This window comes from Stegodyphus dumicola, chromosome 4, assembly GCF_044657685.1.
Source record: "Stegodyphus dumicola isolate Sdum_Otavi_A_Nest chromosome 4, ASM4465768v1".
In the NCBI taxonomy this organism is placed as follows: Eukaryota; Metazoa; Arthropoda; class Arachnida; order Araneae; family Eresidae; genus Stegodyphus; species Stegodyphus dumicola.
In genome coordinates, this window is record NC_140771.1 from 221993732 (window position 1) to 222012130 (window position 18399).

An 18399-nucleotide genomic window follows, 5' to 3' on the forward strand; every position below is an offset into this window, starting at 1 on the left:
TGAGAGAAATTTAGACGTGAATTTCTGTGAAAATCCTACGATATACAACATTATCTTGTCAGGTAATTGTTGTTGTCGTGTCTGTAATGAAGCCTATTCCAGTACTGCCATGGGTGAAGCCCTGGCAATATGCAAAATATTAATATCATCGTAGAGGTTCGGTCTCGTAGACGAGACACCAATTTTTAACTAGTCAGCAAGCTTAACCTGACAATGAAAAAATGTGTGTACTTGTCAGTTTTATGTCCGGGCAGTTATCACAGTTCCTGTAGTTTAGTTTGTGATGGCTAGGTCTAAGCCTGTCTATGGTTTTAGTTATAAGTCGATTCCCATTCATGATATGGATATATATAATGGAGCTGGTGTTTTATTGGAATTGAATGTTCCATCAATCTTTATTTGGCTGCGGCTTTTGCATCCGAGAAGGTGGCATCTGACTGACATGCGCTGGCAACCGTTGTAGATTGCAGACCTAACTTTTGAACCTCGTTTAAGCAAAAATGGGGGTGATCAGGAAACTTCCATCCAAAATCGCCCGTAGAACTACGTTTGAGTCACAGTAGACAAAGAGTCCTTTTGCTTGCTCAGAAACGAGAAGGATTTTATACATGTCAAGTGCCCCCAATATTGCCAGAACCTTGCAAGTGAAGTTAGAGGCTATGGACCCCATTTTTGTGCTAACAAAGTAGTATCGCCTGGAGCAGTAAGAAATAGTCCAGAACCTCCATTAGTGATTGTCTCATCAGATGAACTTACACTAAGTCTTCTTTTGGATACTGTACAACGGTCCTGATCCCTTTCGCTTTAATGATGTCGGTTAGTTCCCTTTTATTTTTAAATCGGGTAATTACAGGTATGGAAACATCTCCCATCTTTTAAACTGGATAGACATTTGTCTTCATTGCTAATTATATAAACTTCATAAATTCGCAGGCCTGTGAGAGGAATTTTGATTATTTTAACTGTTAAAGTAGCAATAGGAATCGATGTAAACGCGAGTAATATTTCTGCTGCTTATTATGTAAATATTATTAATTATTCGTTCTATGTTACCTGTTTTTAATGCTAAATTTGAGCTGTATTAAAAAAAAAGGCGTTAAAATTTAATAATCATGCGAATTTGTAACATAAATCTTATTATTGTATCACATAATAGGTACTTATTGTGACTGAAATGCACAATTTGAATTAATAATGAAGTTAAATATATAAGTAACGTATTAAGATTGTATTTTATAATCTTTGCATTGATTTATATTAAATCTCTGGCAGTCCATTAAAAATCCTTACATTAAATCTCCGGCAGTCCGTTAAAAAATATTAAAAAGAAGCTGCAAACGGCCATAGAATGCGTCGATAATTTACAATACTTAAAAGAGTATATAGCAAGTAAGGAAATAAACATTAAAATTCTAAATAAGATAAAACATTTTGGCGGCAGATTATTTATTAAAGACTAGTAAGCTCTCGATTCTCGAATAATTTTTTTTATATCTTATAATGATGTTAATTCGTCAAACACACGGAGAGAACAAAATGTTTTTGACTTCTCAATAATCTTGTTTAGAGCGTTTCTGATTTCGAAAACATTACTTATAAACTTCAGCTGAGTTACTTGAACCATATATTACTTGAAATAAGCTTCTCTTTATCAAAGAAAAACATAAAGATAAGTGCAAAAGAATTAGTCTTATCTCTCAGTGTTCTAAGTGGGGGAGGAGCGGAGTGGACTGATAAAGAATAATTTTAATGATTTTGCTAAGATTAGAAACTTGTACTGAAATTTCAACAAACTGAAAATTAAACAAACCACTGCTATGAAATAGGCAAACTTGTGAAGTAAAAGACTTAACAAACTAAGTACTGAAAATAATGTAATAGCCACCGGCGTAATTGACGCGTTCAGTTTGTTTAAACACATTCTCAACAAAATGTACAACGTTAATTTAAATTCTAGTAAGTGCTGTGTTGTGCTTTACAGACGCTACAGGCAGAATGTAATTGTTAATACGGATATCAAAATTAAAAACGATACAGTTCCGATGGCTGACTCCTATAAGTATTTAGGAGTTATTATAGATAGCAAGCTTACCTTTAAATACCATGATACAGCCTTAGCGGAAAAAGCGAATGCTGCGTTCTGTGCCCTTTACAGCTTGATTGGCAGGAAGTCTAACGTATCGATAAAAATCAAAAGAACAGTGTATCTGTCCTTAATCAGACCGATTATGTTATACGCAGTGCCAGCATGGGCGACAGCCAACAAGACTGAGAGGGCTAAACTAGACATAATACAAAAATAAATACTTAGAGCTATTGTGAATGTGAAGGCCATGCATGAACAAATTTTGATCACTTCACATAATTTCTTTGAAAGCCTTAGAACCTCTTCCTACGCTTCTATTAGAAGCCTATGCTATTATAACCCTACTGTTGAATATGTGGTCAAAAGACTCTGCACCATACATCACAACCCGTCTTGGTAGTTGTATTTATGTAAATAGATTTCAGCTTTTTCTATGTTTTATAATTACGACTTTTGTTATTTTTGAATGCAACATTTGCTACCACGACCAGGAATGCCAGTCCCAAGCTCTGAAAGTTTTTTACGCTTCCGGGTGACAGATGTACCTAAAGTACATCTCTTTTATTTTATTACCGTGATTGGCCTTTGGCAACTCTGAACGTTTGGTAATAACTGTGTAGTTGAAACCAAGTGCGAGCGAAAGCAATTGGAATTGGATGTACAACGTTCTTCGGTTCATCTAAAAACAATTTATTACTTTCTATGATATCGGATTTCGAGCTTGGCAAGTTTTAATTGTCCATAAATTACGTTAAAAAATTTGACTTCTCTAATTAGAAGTTAGCCTGCAAGTTAGACATGCGATATCAAAGAAAGTAATAGATAGTGCTTTTAAATAAATTCAAGAAGTTGCACATTCTCACAGCTATAATTAAAGGAACTGTGCCATCTGTTAACCGTTTTCGCATTTATGTTGTTATGATATCATTAATTTTTAAAAAATTAAAGGCTCTTATTTTGACCCTTAAAGGAAAAGCGTCTAAACAAATACGTAACCTTCAATTTTTTTCTTTCGTTCACGCTACACTGGTTTCTTTTTATGAAAACGAAATAAAATATTTTATAAACTGTTCATCAAAGAGACATAATTTATTATCACAAGACCAAGACATGTTATTTTGTCTATTTTTGTTCTGTAAATTAAACATAGCTTGAACCTCTTTATTTATTGCAATGGTTTCTTCTGCACAAAATACTACTTTATATGATCCTTCATAGTAGTAGGGTTCTTCGGTACTTTGATGTTTAGGTTCGTCTGCAAGAATGGTAAATTTATCTTTTATGTTTTGTATCTACGGAGATAGTTTTAACCTTTTCATCTATAATAGTTATTGTGTTTTGGAGTCGCTCGGATAATTTAAAGTAACTGTTTAATATATTTTTACGATGCTTTACGATGCATTTGAAAAATTTTCTGGTTCCGACTGGTCTTTTAATTTTACATATTACGTCGTTTTCGCCAGTAAATGATAGTTTTCTTCTTTGCCTGAGAAGTGTTAGCGGCCTTTTTATTTACCACTAGAATGTTTTCTGTATAGCACTTTACGGCTTCTTAATTAACCTCATAATATAGTTATAATAATATAGTTTAATTTTTTTGAAGTTCTAGATTTTTAAAGAGACGTAAAAATGTAAACAATAAGTTTAAACAGCTATTTTTAATTATTAAACAATATAAATGTTCAAATCTTATTTTCAATTAGAGATGAATGTTTCCTTTTTTACTTCCTTCTACGAACTAAAAGAAGTATTGTAATCACGAAAAATTCCGGCTATCATATTTCAACGAAAATATCCATTTTGGTCGCTATCGAATGCAGTTTAACGATGTTTTTGAGTGACATTTGTATGCAAGGGCAGAATAAAAGACATTTTTCCCCAAACGAATTATAAAACTGATTTAAAATGGATTCCAAAAAAGATTTTTTTTCGTGGTGTGTGTACGAAAGTACATATGTATGTATCTCGCATAACTCAAAAACGAGTAGTCACAGAACGTTGAAATTTTTTATATAGGACTGCTATAACATGTAGTTCTGCACCTCCTATTTTCGTTGCAATCGGCCGCAACAAAAGTATATATATATATACCCAATCTGTTACTCTGCTCATTGAGCTCATTTTTTTTAATACTTATATTTTGGTAACTTGTGTATTTTTTGCTTAAAAGTGATTGAATTATGTTGTTATTATCTTCCGGTTAACAATTTTATGCGTTTAGGTAATCTGCATGCAATATTTGTATAATTATTAACAATTTAAAAGTTGTTTAAGTGCGGCTAAGTCTAATTTTTTTACTATAGCAGTCATATTTGTTTACATTTGAAGCTTAGCAGAATAGTGAATTAGACTCATTTACAAATTTTGCTTAGATATGCTGTCCCAGAAGAAAAGAAAGAAAACTGAAGATAAAGTAATATTTAATGTTTAATTTGAGCAATGCTTTGTGTAAAGATGACTATAAATATATTTCTACAATTTAAAATATGAAAAAATCAATTGAAAATTTTTAGATATAAATTTAGAAAATCAATAAAAATAATTTATCTTCCACTTTATGTCAAGTCCGTTACCTTGAGATTATTTTACCCTCTATTAGTTTATAAATCTACCTAAAGAGGGCCGTAGATATTCAAAGTAGTCAAAGAATATGTACTGTTTTTTTTAGGCAGATTTACAAACTAGTTATGGGTAAAATAATCTCAAGGTAGCGCACTGGACATGAAGTGAAATACAAATGATTTTTTATTGATTAAAGAAAAGAAAAAACTTCTGTTATTAATTTTTATCGTGAATATATTACGCTATTAGTTCATATTTAAAATAATTACACTTCTTTATTTAAAAATGTAAATTAGGTTACAAAACAAAGAGGTTGAATAACATAAAACTTAAAAGGGACAGGCATTTTTGCCTGGGATCGCTTTTTTTAAGATTTATATCTAAAAAAATTTCAAATGATATTTTTATATTTTAAATTATAGGAATATATTTATAGTCATCTGTATGCAACGCATTGCTCAAATTACTCTTTAAATATAATTTACCTTGAATTTTCTTTCTTTTCTTCTGGGACAGCATATGCAAGCAAAATTTGAAAAATGGGCCATTAAGTCTTTCTTCACCGTCTGTGTCATTTTGCCGGAGTGGGACTAAAAGGAACCTTTTAAGTTTTGGGCACCGAAAAATCTGGCTGCTGGCCGAATTGCTTGTTTTTGCGTAGAAACTGCAATTTTAATTGTAAAAATGTTTTTCAATTGTTTAATTGTATTTGGTGTTTGGGGTGTTTTATTTCTATTGTTTTATTTGCATCTGTCATTTGTTTCGTTACTTAAATTTGAGTTACTGAAAAACAAAGCTTTTATTGTTTGAAAGCTGTTTATATTTTTTTTTTCGCGATGTCGATGTAGTTAGGCCTAAGCCCACTACCAAAAATGAAGAAAGGGTACCTTTGCGCTATCATTTCATCTATTATAAACACGTTTTTATTCTTTACTTTCCGCAAAGTTGATTAGTAGCTGAGTACCGCGGAAACCAGCGATCTGACAACGTCATTTATTGGTGATGTTGTCAAATGCTCGTTATGAGTATTATCTGGTTAATCATCGATAATAATGCAGTTTTTGGAAGTTTTAGATTTTTTTCATTGTATGCCGTATGCTCTACCTTGATCCCAAATTTCAAGTATTAGTTAAAGTCATTTAGATATGTTCTAGGTTTTTGATCAGTCAGTCAAAGAGTGAGTGATAAAAATGGCCCTTTTTAGACCTCAATAATTCCATAAGTATAAGAAATAGATTAATGAAATTTGGGATTCTAAGTGTTCAAGGGAGCTCTATTAGACATACAAAATTGCAAGTTTGTAGGCCTGATAGGTTTTGCGTAATGGGGGAGTCAAAAGTCTCGCCATTTAACCTTTCCGTCTGAAGTCCTCCACGAAGGCATCCCTCCCCTTAGGCAGATAGCCCTCTTGTGCTTTGCCATAATTAAATACACCAAACACCACCTTTCCGTCTGTTCCTAACTTGGCTGACCCACTGCCGTTTGTTTTGTCAAGGAAAAAGTTTGCTTTTAAAACTACCTTTCGAGCTGCGTTAAACATATTTTTGGAAGAAGCTCATTTTTAAAACTGATTAGTGATAAATCGAAAATTAATATGCATATTCGCAAATGAAGACGTTACATTTTCGGTAAAACTTGAGTGAAGTTACGAATGCCTTTACATACCTGAAAAAGAATAAAAGTTTCATTTTTACAATTTCCCAGATTTTACATCAAAATGCAATCATTACATCAAATGCTACTAGCCTTCATAGCTTTCGACACCAGACTTTAATCCATATGTAATGTTCATTAAGTCTTAACAATTTAAAAATTCAAACCCATTTATGTGAAAGGATGTTAATTAACATGCAAATGGAAAGACATTTTTATCTGCATCGACAAATTCGGAGTAAAGTATTCAAAACATAAAAGTATATTTGTGGAAGTAATGCAAATGTAACTCCTAGATGCAGTTAAGAGATATAATTATTTTATTCGCATTGTTTCTTTTTAATATACATTCGTAAGACTATTTAATTCCGATACGTAGCGAAGTGAACATCTTTTTCTAGAAGCATTTTACTGAAATTCTAGAAATTTTTCCATTGCTTTCAAATATCTTAACATTATAATTTCTTTCTATTTTCACTTCCATTAGCGAAGGCGCATACAACCTTTCAGGTTAAAATTCACTACGGCCACCATTAGCGGAGAATATTTTGAAGGTAAAGTAAGTAAAAAATGGAGCGCTTAAATCAGAAAGTACGATTTTATTTTTGCCGCCAAGTTAATATGTCAGTAGTTTATCGGCAGTAAATTTTAACGCAACGGGAATTATGTATGCTGCATCATTATTAAATACATTTTCGTGATTCGTTAAAATTGTTATCAAAGCCAACAGCAGTAATGTGCATTGTAATGCATAGAGGCTTATTTTCAGTCATCGGAGACGATAATGCTAAGCTATAAGGTATTTTCTGTCTCCTGCCGGCGTGCCTTCGTGGTGTAGCAGTAGCACACTCGCAGCGTTTTCGAGAGATCCAGGTTCGAGTCCCGGTGACGGCAGTGCGCATTTTTACGGCCTCTGCTTCAAAAACACCTAGTGACTCACTGAACACTTGCAAGAAAACTCTTAGGGTAGAGTGCAAATTTTAAGAAACAAAAGTATTTATAAGATGACAAAGCCAGGATTATATGTCAGAGTCTGTGTAAATATCTGATTTTGGAAACAGGCCCGTGAGCAGATTTTGGTATCAAGGCATAAGGTATAACGTCAAAAAACATAAAAATTAAATGTAGAATTTCAGAAAATAATTTCAAATTACTGAATGGTAACATGATTTTTATACTCGTTCAGCGGGCGAGCGGGCTTAATTCTATGTTGCAATGAAAAAATATTTAAAATATACAGAAAATATTTGATTAAAAAGAAAGCTTCCACATAGTTTTGATATACAGATTTCGGTATAATACCTGAAGCAATTTTAAGCCAAGGAGTTTACAGGTATACTGTGTTTAAAGCTTACTTTCAGAAATAAAGATAGAGATAGTTTAAAAATGAGCTTTTCAAAAGTAAAACTGTTGGAAAAAGAGCCTCTAGTAATATTTCATCGCAAATGAATGCTGCGTTTAAATGTCTTAATTTAACAAAAAACAAATTGAAATATTCATAACTTAAATAATCATTTTGTGAAAAACATGATCAGGTGTGCTTGTAGCAGATATCTCTTTCAAGTTGCCATTCTTTCTAATTCCCAGATCCCAAAACCCGAAGATTAAGAATAATAAACACCACAATGATTTTCTTCCAAGTATTTAATAAGAAATCGTAAAATTTAAAAAGCATAGGAATCTGTTTTTCGTATTTAGATTCCAGTTTAATATCCAAAGAAATTTTGACATAGACATTTGCAGTATTTTTGGTATTTTAGGAACTATTCATGTGAAATTCAACATAAAAGGCATAGAGGCATATAAGGTGATTCTGAAACATCTATTAAAATGTGTAAAGGCAGGTAGAAAGGACTGAATTAAGCAGATTTTGTAATGACGTGTGTATAGGAATGGCGTGTTGAGATGATAGAGAATCCCGCTGGAGTCAATAGGCAAAAGCGGTCCCCTGTCATAAATCACGATTCTTCTTGCGCTGCTCGAGCGATATGCATTGTTAAGCAAAAGCGAAGCTCACGAATAGGCGTATTAACTATGCGGATGAGGACAGAAATAGGATGTACATACGACGATTACCTAATCACGAAACTTTCGTACGTATGAATTGGTGCGAGAGTAAATCATTCCATGATTCTAAACGAGATATGGACTGCGAAGCTATTGTAGAACTTCTGCGGCAAAAGAAGATATAAAAAGTACATTTGAGGATTATTCTGCTATAAGCACAAAAGCTATTGATCGTCTGTTGGGTGTGGGTGAATCAATCATTTGAAGGACTCTTAAAGGGGAAGAAATGTATCTTAGAATCATATATAGAGAATGCAGGTGTTGAAACTAGGTGATGATAACTCTGTGCGTTAACTTTACGTATTAGTACTTTTGCGGACTCTATCGAATCTTGATTTCCTTTCTTATGTTCTATTCATGATAGATCTACGCTGCACATTCTGATGGTTCAAAAACCCAGAAGTCTCAGTTTGGGGCACATGATAATTCCCAAGGCACGAGATTTCATGCCTTTCAGAAAATATTCTTTATTTATGGCACAATCTCCACACAACTGCTTAGTAGGACTCTACATTCTCTACGATTCAAACTTACTTTTTAATAGTCCACGCTTGGACGGCAACTTGCTTGACAGTGTCTTCTTACAAGAGGAACCTGAGGAACGACTTGAGGAGCTTCTTTCCGGTGTTTCATCAAGGTGTTGAAGCTGGAACACCAGCATACTTCACTAGGGACATCTAAAATTACCTTGACACTACATACTGCCTCATCTGGATGTGACGTGGCGTACCTGTTTGGACGAGGTACTAAAATAGCCAGATTTGACACACGTGGATTTCTGCGAAACGTAATCTACGAAAGTTAGTCCTATGGAGATCCATTGGCTTCTTAGTTGCTGCCGGATGTGGGTATGAAATTCATTAGAGCTTTGATAATGTACTCCAACCCCTATGCCACAGCTGTGAATCTTGTATTATTATTGGTAATCACACTTTCGAGCGCTTATTGTAAAGATGTTTCATCATTAACATTATTTGTCTCTTTTCACTTGACCTGTCGTTTCGTAATCTATGTTTTTTAAATCTTCCTTACGTGGCAGCACTTCCGTGCATCTTTTTCGAACACACATTTCATCACAAAATGTGCTTTTTATGTTTTCTTTTCCCCACCTTTAATATTTTTGTCAGCTAGTTTAGAATCATCCGTTATATTTGAAGCTAACTACTACATATAATATTTCTAAACGATTGGGAAAAACTTTTTATGTTATTTTTCACCATAAATTACAACTGTATGAAGACTTTTTCACTTTTTTTAATGATAAAGACTGAATTCTTCAGAATGTATATATACTTCTTTTTAAGTTAGTTAACGGGTGCATGAGATGAGCAAAAATCATTCTTTAGTTAACGGGTGCATGAGATGAGCAAAAATCATTTTCCGTAAATGAAACGGTATAAATTTGCGATTTGCTAACAGGAAATTCATATAGTCAAAACAATAGTGTTTTTGGAGATGGCAGAAAAAGACCGTGGAAGTATTTAAAAAATTATGATCAAAATTATTCCAGATTCATCAACATTCACGTGGACCTATACCGTTACATAGCAGCACGCAGTAGGTTATGAATAAAAATTTCATAGAAAATCATTCATATATTATATTCAAGAGAGACATATCAATTCAAAATTTAAATTTAGGTGTAAAAGCGACTTTATTTTGAAGCAGGCTTTGTATAAAGCTCTATTGATTTCGAGGGATATCAGATATAGATATCTTCGTCTAGAGCAATGTTTTGCTTCTGTGGAAGACGGACATATGCCTGATGACCTTGAAAATCATAAAAGTTTTATTCAAAGTCTGCGTTATTAAAAAAAAAATTTTTCCCCTTATTTTAAATTACCATTCGTAAAAGCGCAAAAATTCGCAATTTGATATTGAGTGAACTTCAGTTTTATGGAATCTCTAAATCGATATTTTTTCATCATGAAAGTGACTTAAATCATAATAATTTTGTACTTCCTTGTACAAAGTAAAGAAAGTAGTGTTTTGTTTTAGTTTTTGTTTAACGTCAATCTAGTATACACATTATTTCTCGTAAGTCTCAAGACGCGGATAAGAAAAAAATTAACTAGTTCAAAATTTCTTCGTATTAGTCCTGTAAAGAAAATTATGTTTTGTATTAAGCTTGCTGAAAATGATTACACGATCAAAACTGTTGTAGCATAAGGTCCCCATCTTATTTTATTAATTTTTTAAGTGGAACGACAAGTCTATGACTGATTATTTAAGACATATTTATTGGTGCAATCCTTTTTGAAAACCTTAATGTTGTGATACCTTATAATATGTTGTTTTATACATAAGATACATGAAATTGTTTTACACATAAAATACATAGGGAATCATTGCTGCATGATTCAGTCATACTGCTGGCTCATAACTTTTATAGTCAGATCCGTAGCCATTAGCTTCAGATCTAACATTTTCGTCGAACCTAAACGATTTATGAGAGTAACTTAACCAAATGAATGAAGTTATCCATATGGAAAAACACTGACATCGACGCCTTCAGGATGATATACATTGTGCTAAATGTGAAGCTTTCCCAGAAGTTAATACATTTTCTTTTTTATTATGAACTCATCCAAGACTAGTAAATAATAGAACAATCCGTACAATGAAAAGATTAGAAAACTTCAAAAAACGTAGTTTCATCGCTATGATGTGCAGCAACCTAGAAGGTGCAGAAGTTAATACATTGTGAAGAATGACTAATGTTATAATTAAACTCCGTTTTTAGTGATGAAAATGAAAATAAGAAGTAGAAAAGTGTAAAATACAAATATTTTTATTGCACATACAAGTATATATAAATGAAAACTACACCATATTATTTTATGCGTAAAGTTTGTTTATTCAATACGAATTTTACAGCGTTCATTTTACCATAATATATATTACATTTTACATTTTACAACAATGTTCATTTTACATTCAGTTTACAACATTTGCATTATATATATGTATATATATTTTCTAAATTACTTTCGATTTGTATGATGACATTGGCTATGTACTTTTAATTAATAATTTTGTTTCCTATAGTGGATTTATTTGCTTACTAAATTTCCCGAAATTCTTTTACTATTAAATTTCTCATTTAAACACTTCACTACTTTTGGTTTTGTGTACTTATTTACCTATGCCAACATGGATAACAAAATACGAATTGACTAATTGAAGAGTTAGGTTTGGAGGCAACTTCCCCTTGAAAAGATCTGTTTCCTGCCTGCTCAACAATTATTCACTTAATGAAAATTTAGTTTTAATTAACAAAATTTTAAAGTTTTTATGATAAAATTTTTGGATTATTATATATTTTCTCATGTATTTAGATGCTTGCACTTGTTTACTTATGCTTTCTGAATTTTAATGGCATTGTAAATTACTTCGCAGTAATAGTTAATCATTTTATTTGTTTACAATTGAATTTTCATAATTTAAAATTTTAATTAGCTTTATATGAATGAGATAATGATATTGTATTTGTTTAACTGAAATATATCGATATCTATATTACCGTGAAAGACCGAAATTTGGAGAATGTCAACATTCTCCCATCCATGTCACCATTCACATAGTCGCTAGATGTATGTCCAAAATAGTAGTTTGGTGTATAACCGTTTGCTAAATATTCTTATTTCTCATTTTCTCCGACAAATACCGACACAAGTAAAAAAAAATCTGACGTTAAGATCGGAAGTAAACAATTAAATACGCTTTTAATTTAAGCTTGGGTGATTTTTTGTATAAGTTCAGTCATAGAGTAATGTTTCAAAACTTGTAAATTGCTCCTTTTATTGAAACATTACACGTTACTATCCGATTCTGAAAAATGACAAATCTTAAAATTTATACAATGCACTACCATTTCAAAGCTGAGCATGGTAAAAGACAGAAAAATGTAAATGAAGTATTAAAATGTTCTGCATTTATTAGCAGAAAGCGATAGTATTGTAGCGATCTGAATTGGCGAAGGCTAATTCGAAGCATTTTTAACCCAAATCTCTGGCAGAAACTATATTTTATATCAGCTGTTTATTCTGTTTTTTGGTCTATCAAGACGAATGATATTTTTCGTAAAAAGGGTTTACGTGCTTCTAAAATGACAGCAGCATTCTTTCCAATAATGTGAAAATTTCAAAAACTGAGAAACGCTGAAGTGGTGTAGTGAAAAATTTGTAAAAAATAAATGAGTTTATCTTTACTAAGTTAATTTGCAAATCTAAACTTTTAATCCCATCTGTTGTTAAAAAATTAACTTATTTTATTAGATAAAAATCAGTGACCTATGAAATACGATGAAAAATTGTTGCCAACCCATATTTCTAAAGGAATGAAACTATTCAAAATCATGCGATTCCATCAAAAATCTATCAACAATAATAAGAAAGGAAAATTGTTGCCAAAATCATATTTTTAGAGATGTGAGATGTGAGAAGTGTACTCGGGAGCTTCATTTAAAAAATGTTTTAAAAATACAAAATATTATCATTTTTCCAAAATTCTTTTTGTAAAAGCAGTCGCAAGAATGAAAGTTTAACGTGTCCAAAAATCAAAGAAAAATAAACTGTACATTTTTAAACATAAACGTTTCTAGAAAAAATCCCGTTGAAAAGGTGTTAAGCTCACTTTGTTAAATAAATTCGTATTTAATCGATTTATTGAAACACGAAATTTATTTTAAGTTCGGAAAATAGCTAAGTGCCTACGTTTCATGACGATATGAAAATGGAGTGCGTAGAGTAAAATCTCGCTTTGCTATAGCCCATTATTTCTTAAAATGACGCGATTTCGTCACAAAACATAAAATTAAAAAAATCTAATTCGAATTTCGAAAAAATCGCTTCGAGGCGCACTGGCTCTTGTCTAGATGCACCTATGTACCAAATTTCGTAGCCGTGGGTCTATTAGCTTACGCGCAGCGTGAACGAAAGACACACACACACACACAGAGAGAGAGACAGACTCTTTGTTTTATTATACTCGTATGTAGAGATTTCGTAATTTTATTATAAGACGTTATTTTAAAAAAAGCAGTTCTTAGTCGCAAAAACCCTCTCCTCATTGTACACTGGTAACGGTATTACAGAGACATTTGCTAAAATTCGTTTCTTTTATCGGTTCAATTAAAATTAAATTATTATTTGAAAAATAATTCAGTTGAAGCAATTATTTGCATTTTTTTTTCTTGCAGGTAATCACGTATGTGCTAGAATGGGATTCGAATGTTGGATGTGCGATAGCAAATAAAAGAGGATTGCAAAATTTATTAAATGGCATATTTGAAAGAGAAAGGCTTCAAACAAGAAGACAGTTTATCGTTACTAAGTCATATTTTCTTTACCGAATTTCTCTTATTATTCCCTTACTGTGCACATGATCTGAATGATACCTAGATGCTTGAATAAAAAAGTAAATTATTTCAGAAATAAAAAGGAATTGAGCTGTAACTTGACATCAGCATGGGATGATCAAAACGTTTTAATTTGTTTATATGTCTTTTTTTTCTCCATATTATTCTTGACACCTTATTCTGAACTTTATGAATCGAAGAGCCTGAGGCTGCAATTTTAAGCAACCATGACTTTGGGTTTGGAGATGTGGAAGCACCTATGGCGTTTTTTCGTGTCGAGAGAAGAAAGATATCACTGGGATACGACAAAGCACAATAGGGCTGTCTGCCTAAGGGGAGGAACGCCTTCGCGGAATCTTTTTAAGGGAAACTAGCTAGTGTACACCAGTCCGTTTGCGGGATTCGAATCTCGGACCGAACTACCAGTGTTCATCGACGTTACCGTTCAACCGCTCGTGAGCCCGACATTTCTGAAGAAACAGAGGTGTTATTGAACTTTGTATTTATAGAAAAAGTTGCAATCAGCTTCAAATATTGCAGCATGCCTATGATGGTGGAATGCTTCAATTGGAGGACTTCAAAGAGGAATCAGTAAAGCATATTCTGACGAGACGCTCATTGAGGTTACGGATGTCAACATTGATTTCTGGGAAGTTAGTGATTACTACGTCTTGGAAATACGTATACGTCTTGGAGTAATTTGCATGAAACCGTGAAAAACAAAAGACCGAATTTTCTCAAAAAACAGTTTTGCTTCAAAATAATGCACGGCTGCATTGCCTGAATTCGATGGAATAATACCAAAATATCTTTCATATAGTTTGAACGTACTCGAAGATGATTCCTGGGTATTAGACTGTGAAGGTAACTCCGCGGAGAACGGTTCTGTTCGGCTGAAGAAGGGACAAAGAAAAGTCTCAACCGCGTTGCCAAAAAGAGATATTACAAAACAGTTTATTTCATGTCTTTGAATAGTTCATAAAATGTTGTGAAACATTTAATTCAATAAAAAGGATCCTTTGAAAAAGAAAAAAAAAAGGCTATAGAGAGTCAGCTGATGGGAGATAAAAAATTATTCTCAAAGCATTTTAATCTTCCTACATACGGGAGTAATATCAGTAATAAGTTAATAATCGTGGACATTTTAAGACGTAATGTTAGGGGAAGAAACGTTATATTCTGTTACCTTAAAATAGGAAATTCACAGTTATTTTCCGCCATCCGATTTGACTGGTAATCACTGGAACAACAGCTCAGGAAAAAGGTTGAGTCGCTTAATTTTGTTCCCCACTTACTTTTCGTTTAGCATCTTTCGATTCCGCACTAAATCAAAATTACGCAACAGACTTCTGAATTATTCGGTCAGTCAAAGCTAATTAATCAAATCAAAAATGAATTATATTTCCAGAATTTCAAACAATTAAGTTTGATAACACAGACTCAGCTTTCAAATGCACGGGAATAAATCGGGCAAAAAGTTCAAATGAACCCTTACTTGAATTACAATTACAGGTAAAGCCAATACCTCTGTAATACCATAGGTGATTAAAATATTGCTGGACCTAGCTGCTAAGCTTCCGCCCCAGTTCTGATGGAGAACACCCCAGGCGGCAATCCCATCCCTCTTATCCTGCCACCAATCTGTTGAGAGGACTTTCGGTTTGCCATGTGTTTAGTACCTCCTTGCCTCACAGAATCCATGCTTTCTCCGGTGTTCGAGCCAAGCCCATCGGTCGCCAGTCAGCGTCACTAATCATTAAAGCGTCTGGGCCGCTACATGAATTGTAGACTTAAATGATACGGAGAAAATAAGTGCTGTGCAATGATAACGAGACAAATTGCGAGTGCAATGGGGGGGACTGCAACGGCCTTAAAGTGCCGAATTAAAAAAAGCAGACTACATTAGTAACATAGCGTAATGGTGGTAAATTGTTAGGACATGTGCTGATAATCAAGAAAGTTAGAGAATTTTTTTGCAAAGTTAGAAAACCAAAGGATACATTAAAGAAAGCTGTTATAATTTTCTGCGTGTAATTGCTTATCAGTTTATGTAATTTGTTGTTTTTGATGTAACTGATGTCGCTTCAAAGTTTAAACGGTACGACCATGCTTTTCACTATATGCAACGCTTGTAAATACTCATCCGAAAGTGTAATTTTTTAAAAAAATCTTTATACACCGAAATAATTTGTCAAATAAGCCACTTTTATTTTTATAGTACCTTTTACTTTTGTGAACTCATTTGGTGATATTCAGATTTTAAACCAATGCACGCAAATTCCTTTCCCCATTGAAATGTTTGTTCTCTGTATTGTTATTGAACAATTTTGCAGAAGAGTATTAATCATTCCCTTATTTGCTCACAGACGCAGAAATAAATGATGTAATTGAAATGCAGAGATAAATTTCTGCGGTCAAAAATCTTGGAGAACGAGCTGGAATAATTAAAAATTCGAAAATAGGGCATAAAAGGAGAAGTGATGGCTTTTGAAATGAAAAGCAAATTGTCTCTGAAGGGAGAAAAGAGTATTAAACTAAATTTTTTGTGCTATTTAATTTTGCAATTTTATGCGCATTACGTCATACACCACGGAACTTTTAAAAAGTAATTACATTCTAAGCTTCTTAATTTTTCACTTTTCTTAAGGTTGCAACAGTAAAGGTATTTCGATTTTATGTGAAAATTGTCGACATTCGATGTATATTTATTGACATCGACATTTGAATGAAATGTTCCTTATTTCATGATAACAACCAAATCGCTTAAATTCGCTCAATTCTCTCATTTTGGTTTAATAAATTCTATTCTTTTAAACATTTGATTTCTTAAAGTTTGTTCAGTTTCATGATGTTACGTATAGAGTTCAGTATGTTTTCAAATCGTATTAATTTCATAGTGCACTTCTTGGCTTACGTATTGTTAACTCACATTACTCAAATATCTTCTAATATTTCGGTATATTTTCTTAAAGGCATCTTTCATTGTCCTCGTCAAGGAATGCAAGAAGTTTATGTTTCTTTTTCTTCCTGCACACTCAGCAAATTTTTACAGGATCTCCTTCATGAAAAGTAAATTTCTTAACCTGAAATTCGTGTGGGATTAATTAATTCTTGGTTTATTCAAGCGGTTTAAATTTATATATAAAAATCTTAATACAAAATCATGTCAGTTAGTTGTTTTTCAGCATTTTGTCTAAGTTGCATAAAAATGCATAAAATTATGCACAGCATTGCATAAAAAATTATACGATTCGACAAGGTAATCACCATTCTTTCCAAATTCCTAAACTAAAACTTTGCCACATTTACAACTGAGAGAGAAAACAATAATTTTAGAAAATTTCTTAGTGAATTTTATTATTAGTTGTTGTTATTTCATGAAGGATGTTAGAGATCAAACTTTTGGTTGTAGCATGTGCCTTCAAAAAATTTTAGCTTTAGCTAATTAGATAAAACAGACACTTTAATCGGATTTAAAGTTTTACTGGTTAAAGCAAAAATCTTTCTCCTCTTGAGGATATTCTTTGAGTTAAGGTCAGATTAATTTAAAGGCTGCACAATGTTGCATTTTTTTCTTTGATAGAGGAAGAGTTGTGGTTAAATTTTGAGTAACAAATGAAAGTTTGTAATGAGTTTCAGCTATCAAGAAACGGCCATAAAAGTAATATTATGTAAACTATCTCACTGGAATCTCTTTCATAAATACTGCAGCCTAAGCTTAGTTATGAGTATTTATTTAAAACGAAAGTTTTTTATTATCTACTAATTTGCCAATGAAACTTTGCCAATTATACTTTCTCTTTTCCCGATTCAATTCTCATTTCATATTACGCTCTCATAATTTCTTATAATTCCTTAAAATAAAACAAAGTTATTCGCTACTGTTGTTATTATCGTATACAAAAATTAATATGCGGAAAAATTAGTATATTTTGGGAACGAAACAACATATAGCAATCACATTGCTATATGTTAGTTCGTTCATAACCTTGCTATAATATGTTGTTGCAATATGTTGTTTTATAACATTGCTATATGTTGTTGTAACATGGCTATAAGTTGCTGTTGTAACATTGCTATATGTTGTTGTAACATTGTTATATGCTGTTTTGTAACATTGTTATATGTTGTTTTATAACATTGCTATATGTTGGCTGTATGCCGCAGCATATAGCAATATCATATATAATAACATGTAGGATAACATATAACTATGTTGTAACATTGCTATATGCTGTTGTTGTAGCATTGCTATATGTTGTTGTAGCATTGTTATGTGCTGTTTTATAACATTGCTATATGTTGGCTATATGCCACAACATATAGCGATAGCAGATAACCTGTAGGGTAGCATATAGCATATAGGCATAACATATAACATTAACAGATGAAAGCATGAAAAAACTAACTATAGCCTACACAAAAAAATCTCATAGCAACCTCTTTTAACAAATAAAGTTAGAAATAAAATCAGGGTGTTTTGTGCTCAATCTGAATCTCTGTGTTATGATTCAGAAGGATGATCTAAACAATAAAGTTTGAAAAAAAATGAATGGATCATATTATCTGAAGTGCCGTCAAGTGATGAAAGATAACACGGCGTTTCCAAAAGGGAAAGCTGTAATCGGAAGTAGCCCGAAAATATAAAATGTCAATAGTTTTGTCATTTACC

The 18399-nt window shown here is 32.5% G+C and overlaps 1 protein-coding gene across 2 annotated transcripts in view; it reads left to right on the forward strand.

Annotated features, from left to right (window-relative positions):
- The window catches only part of LOC118188533 (uncharacterized), a 166013-nt gene extending 151064 nt beyond the window's left edge, over positions 1 to 14949 (forward strand). For both annotated transcript variants that reach the window (XM_035358987.2, XM_035358986.2), the window contains exon 4: positions 13569 to 14949. In XM_035358987.2, coding sequence (XP_035214878.1) covers positions 13569 to 13624 — 56 coding nt within the window. In that variant the 3' untranslated portion in view covers positions 13625 to 14949. The remainder of the gene's footprint in view (positions 1 to 13568) is intronic.
- The last annotated feature ends 3450 nt before the right edge of the window (positions 14950 to 18399 follow it).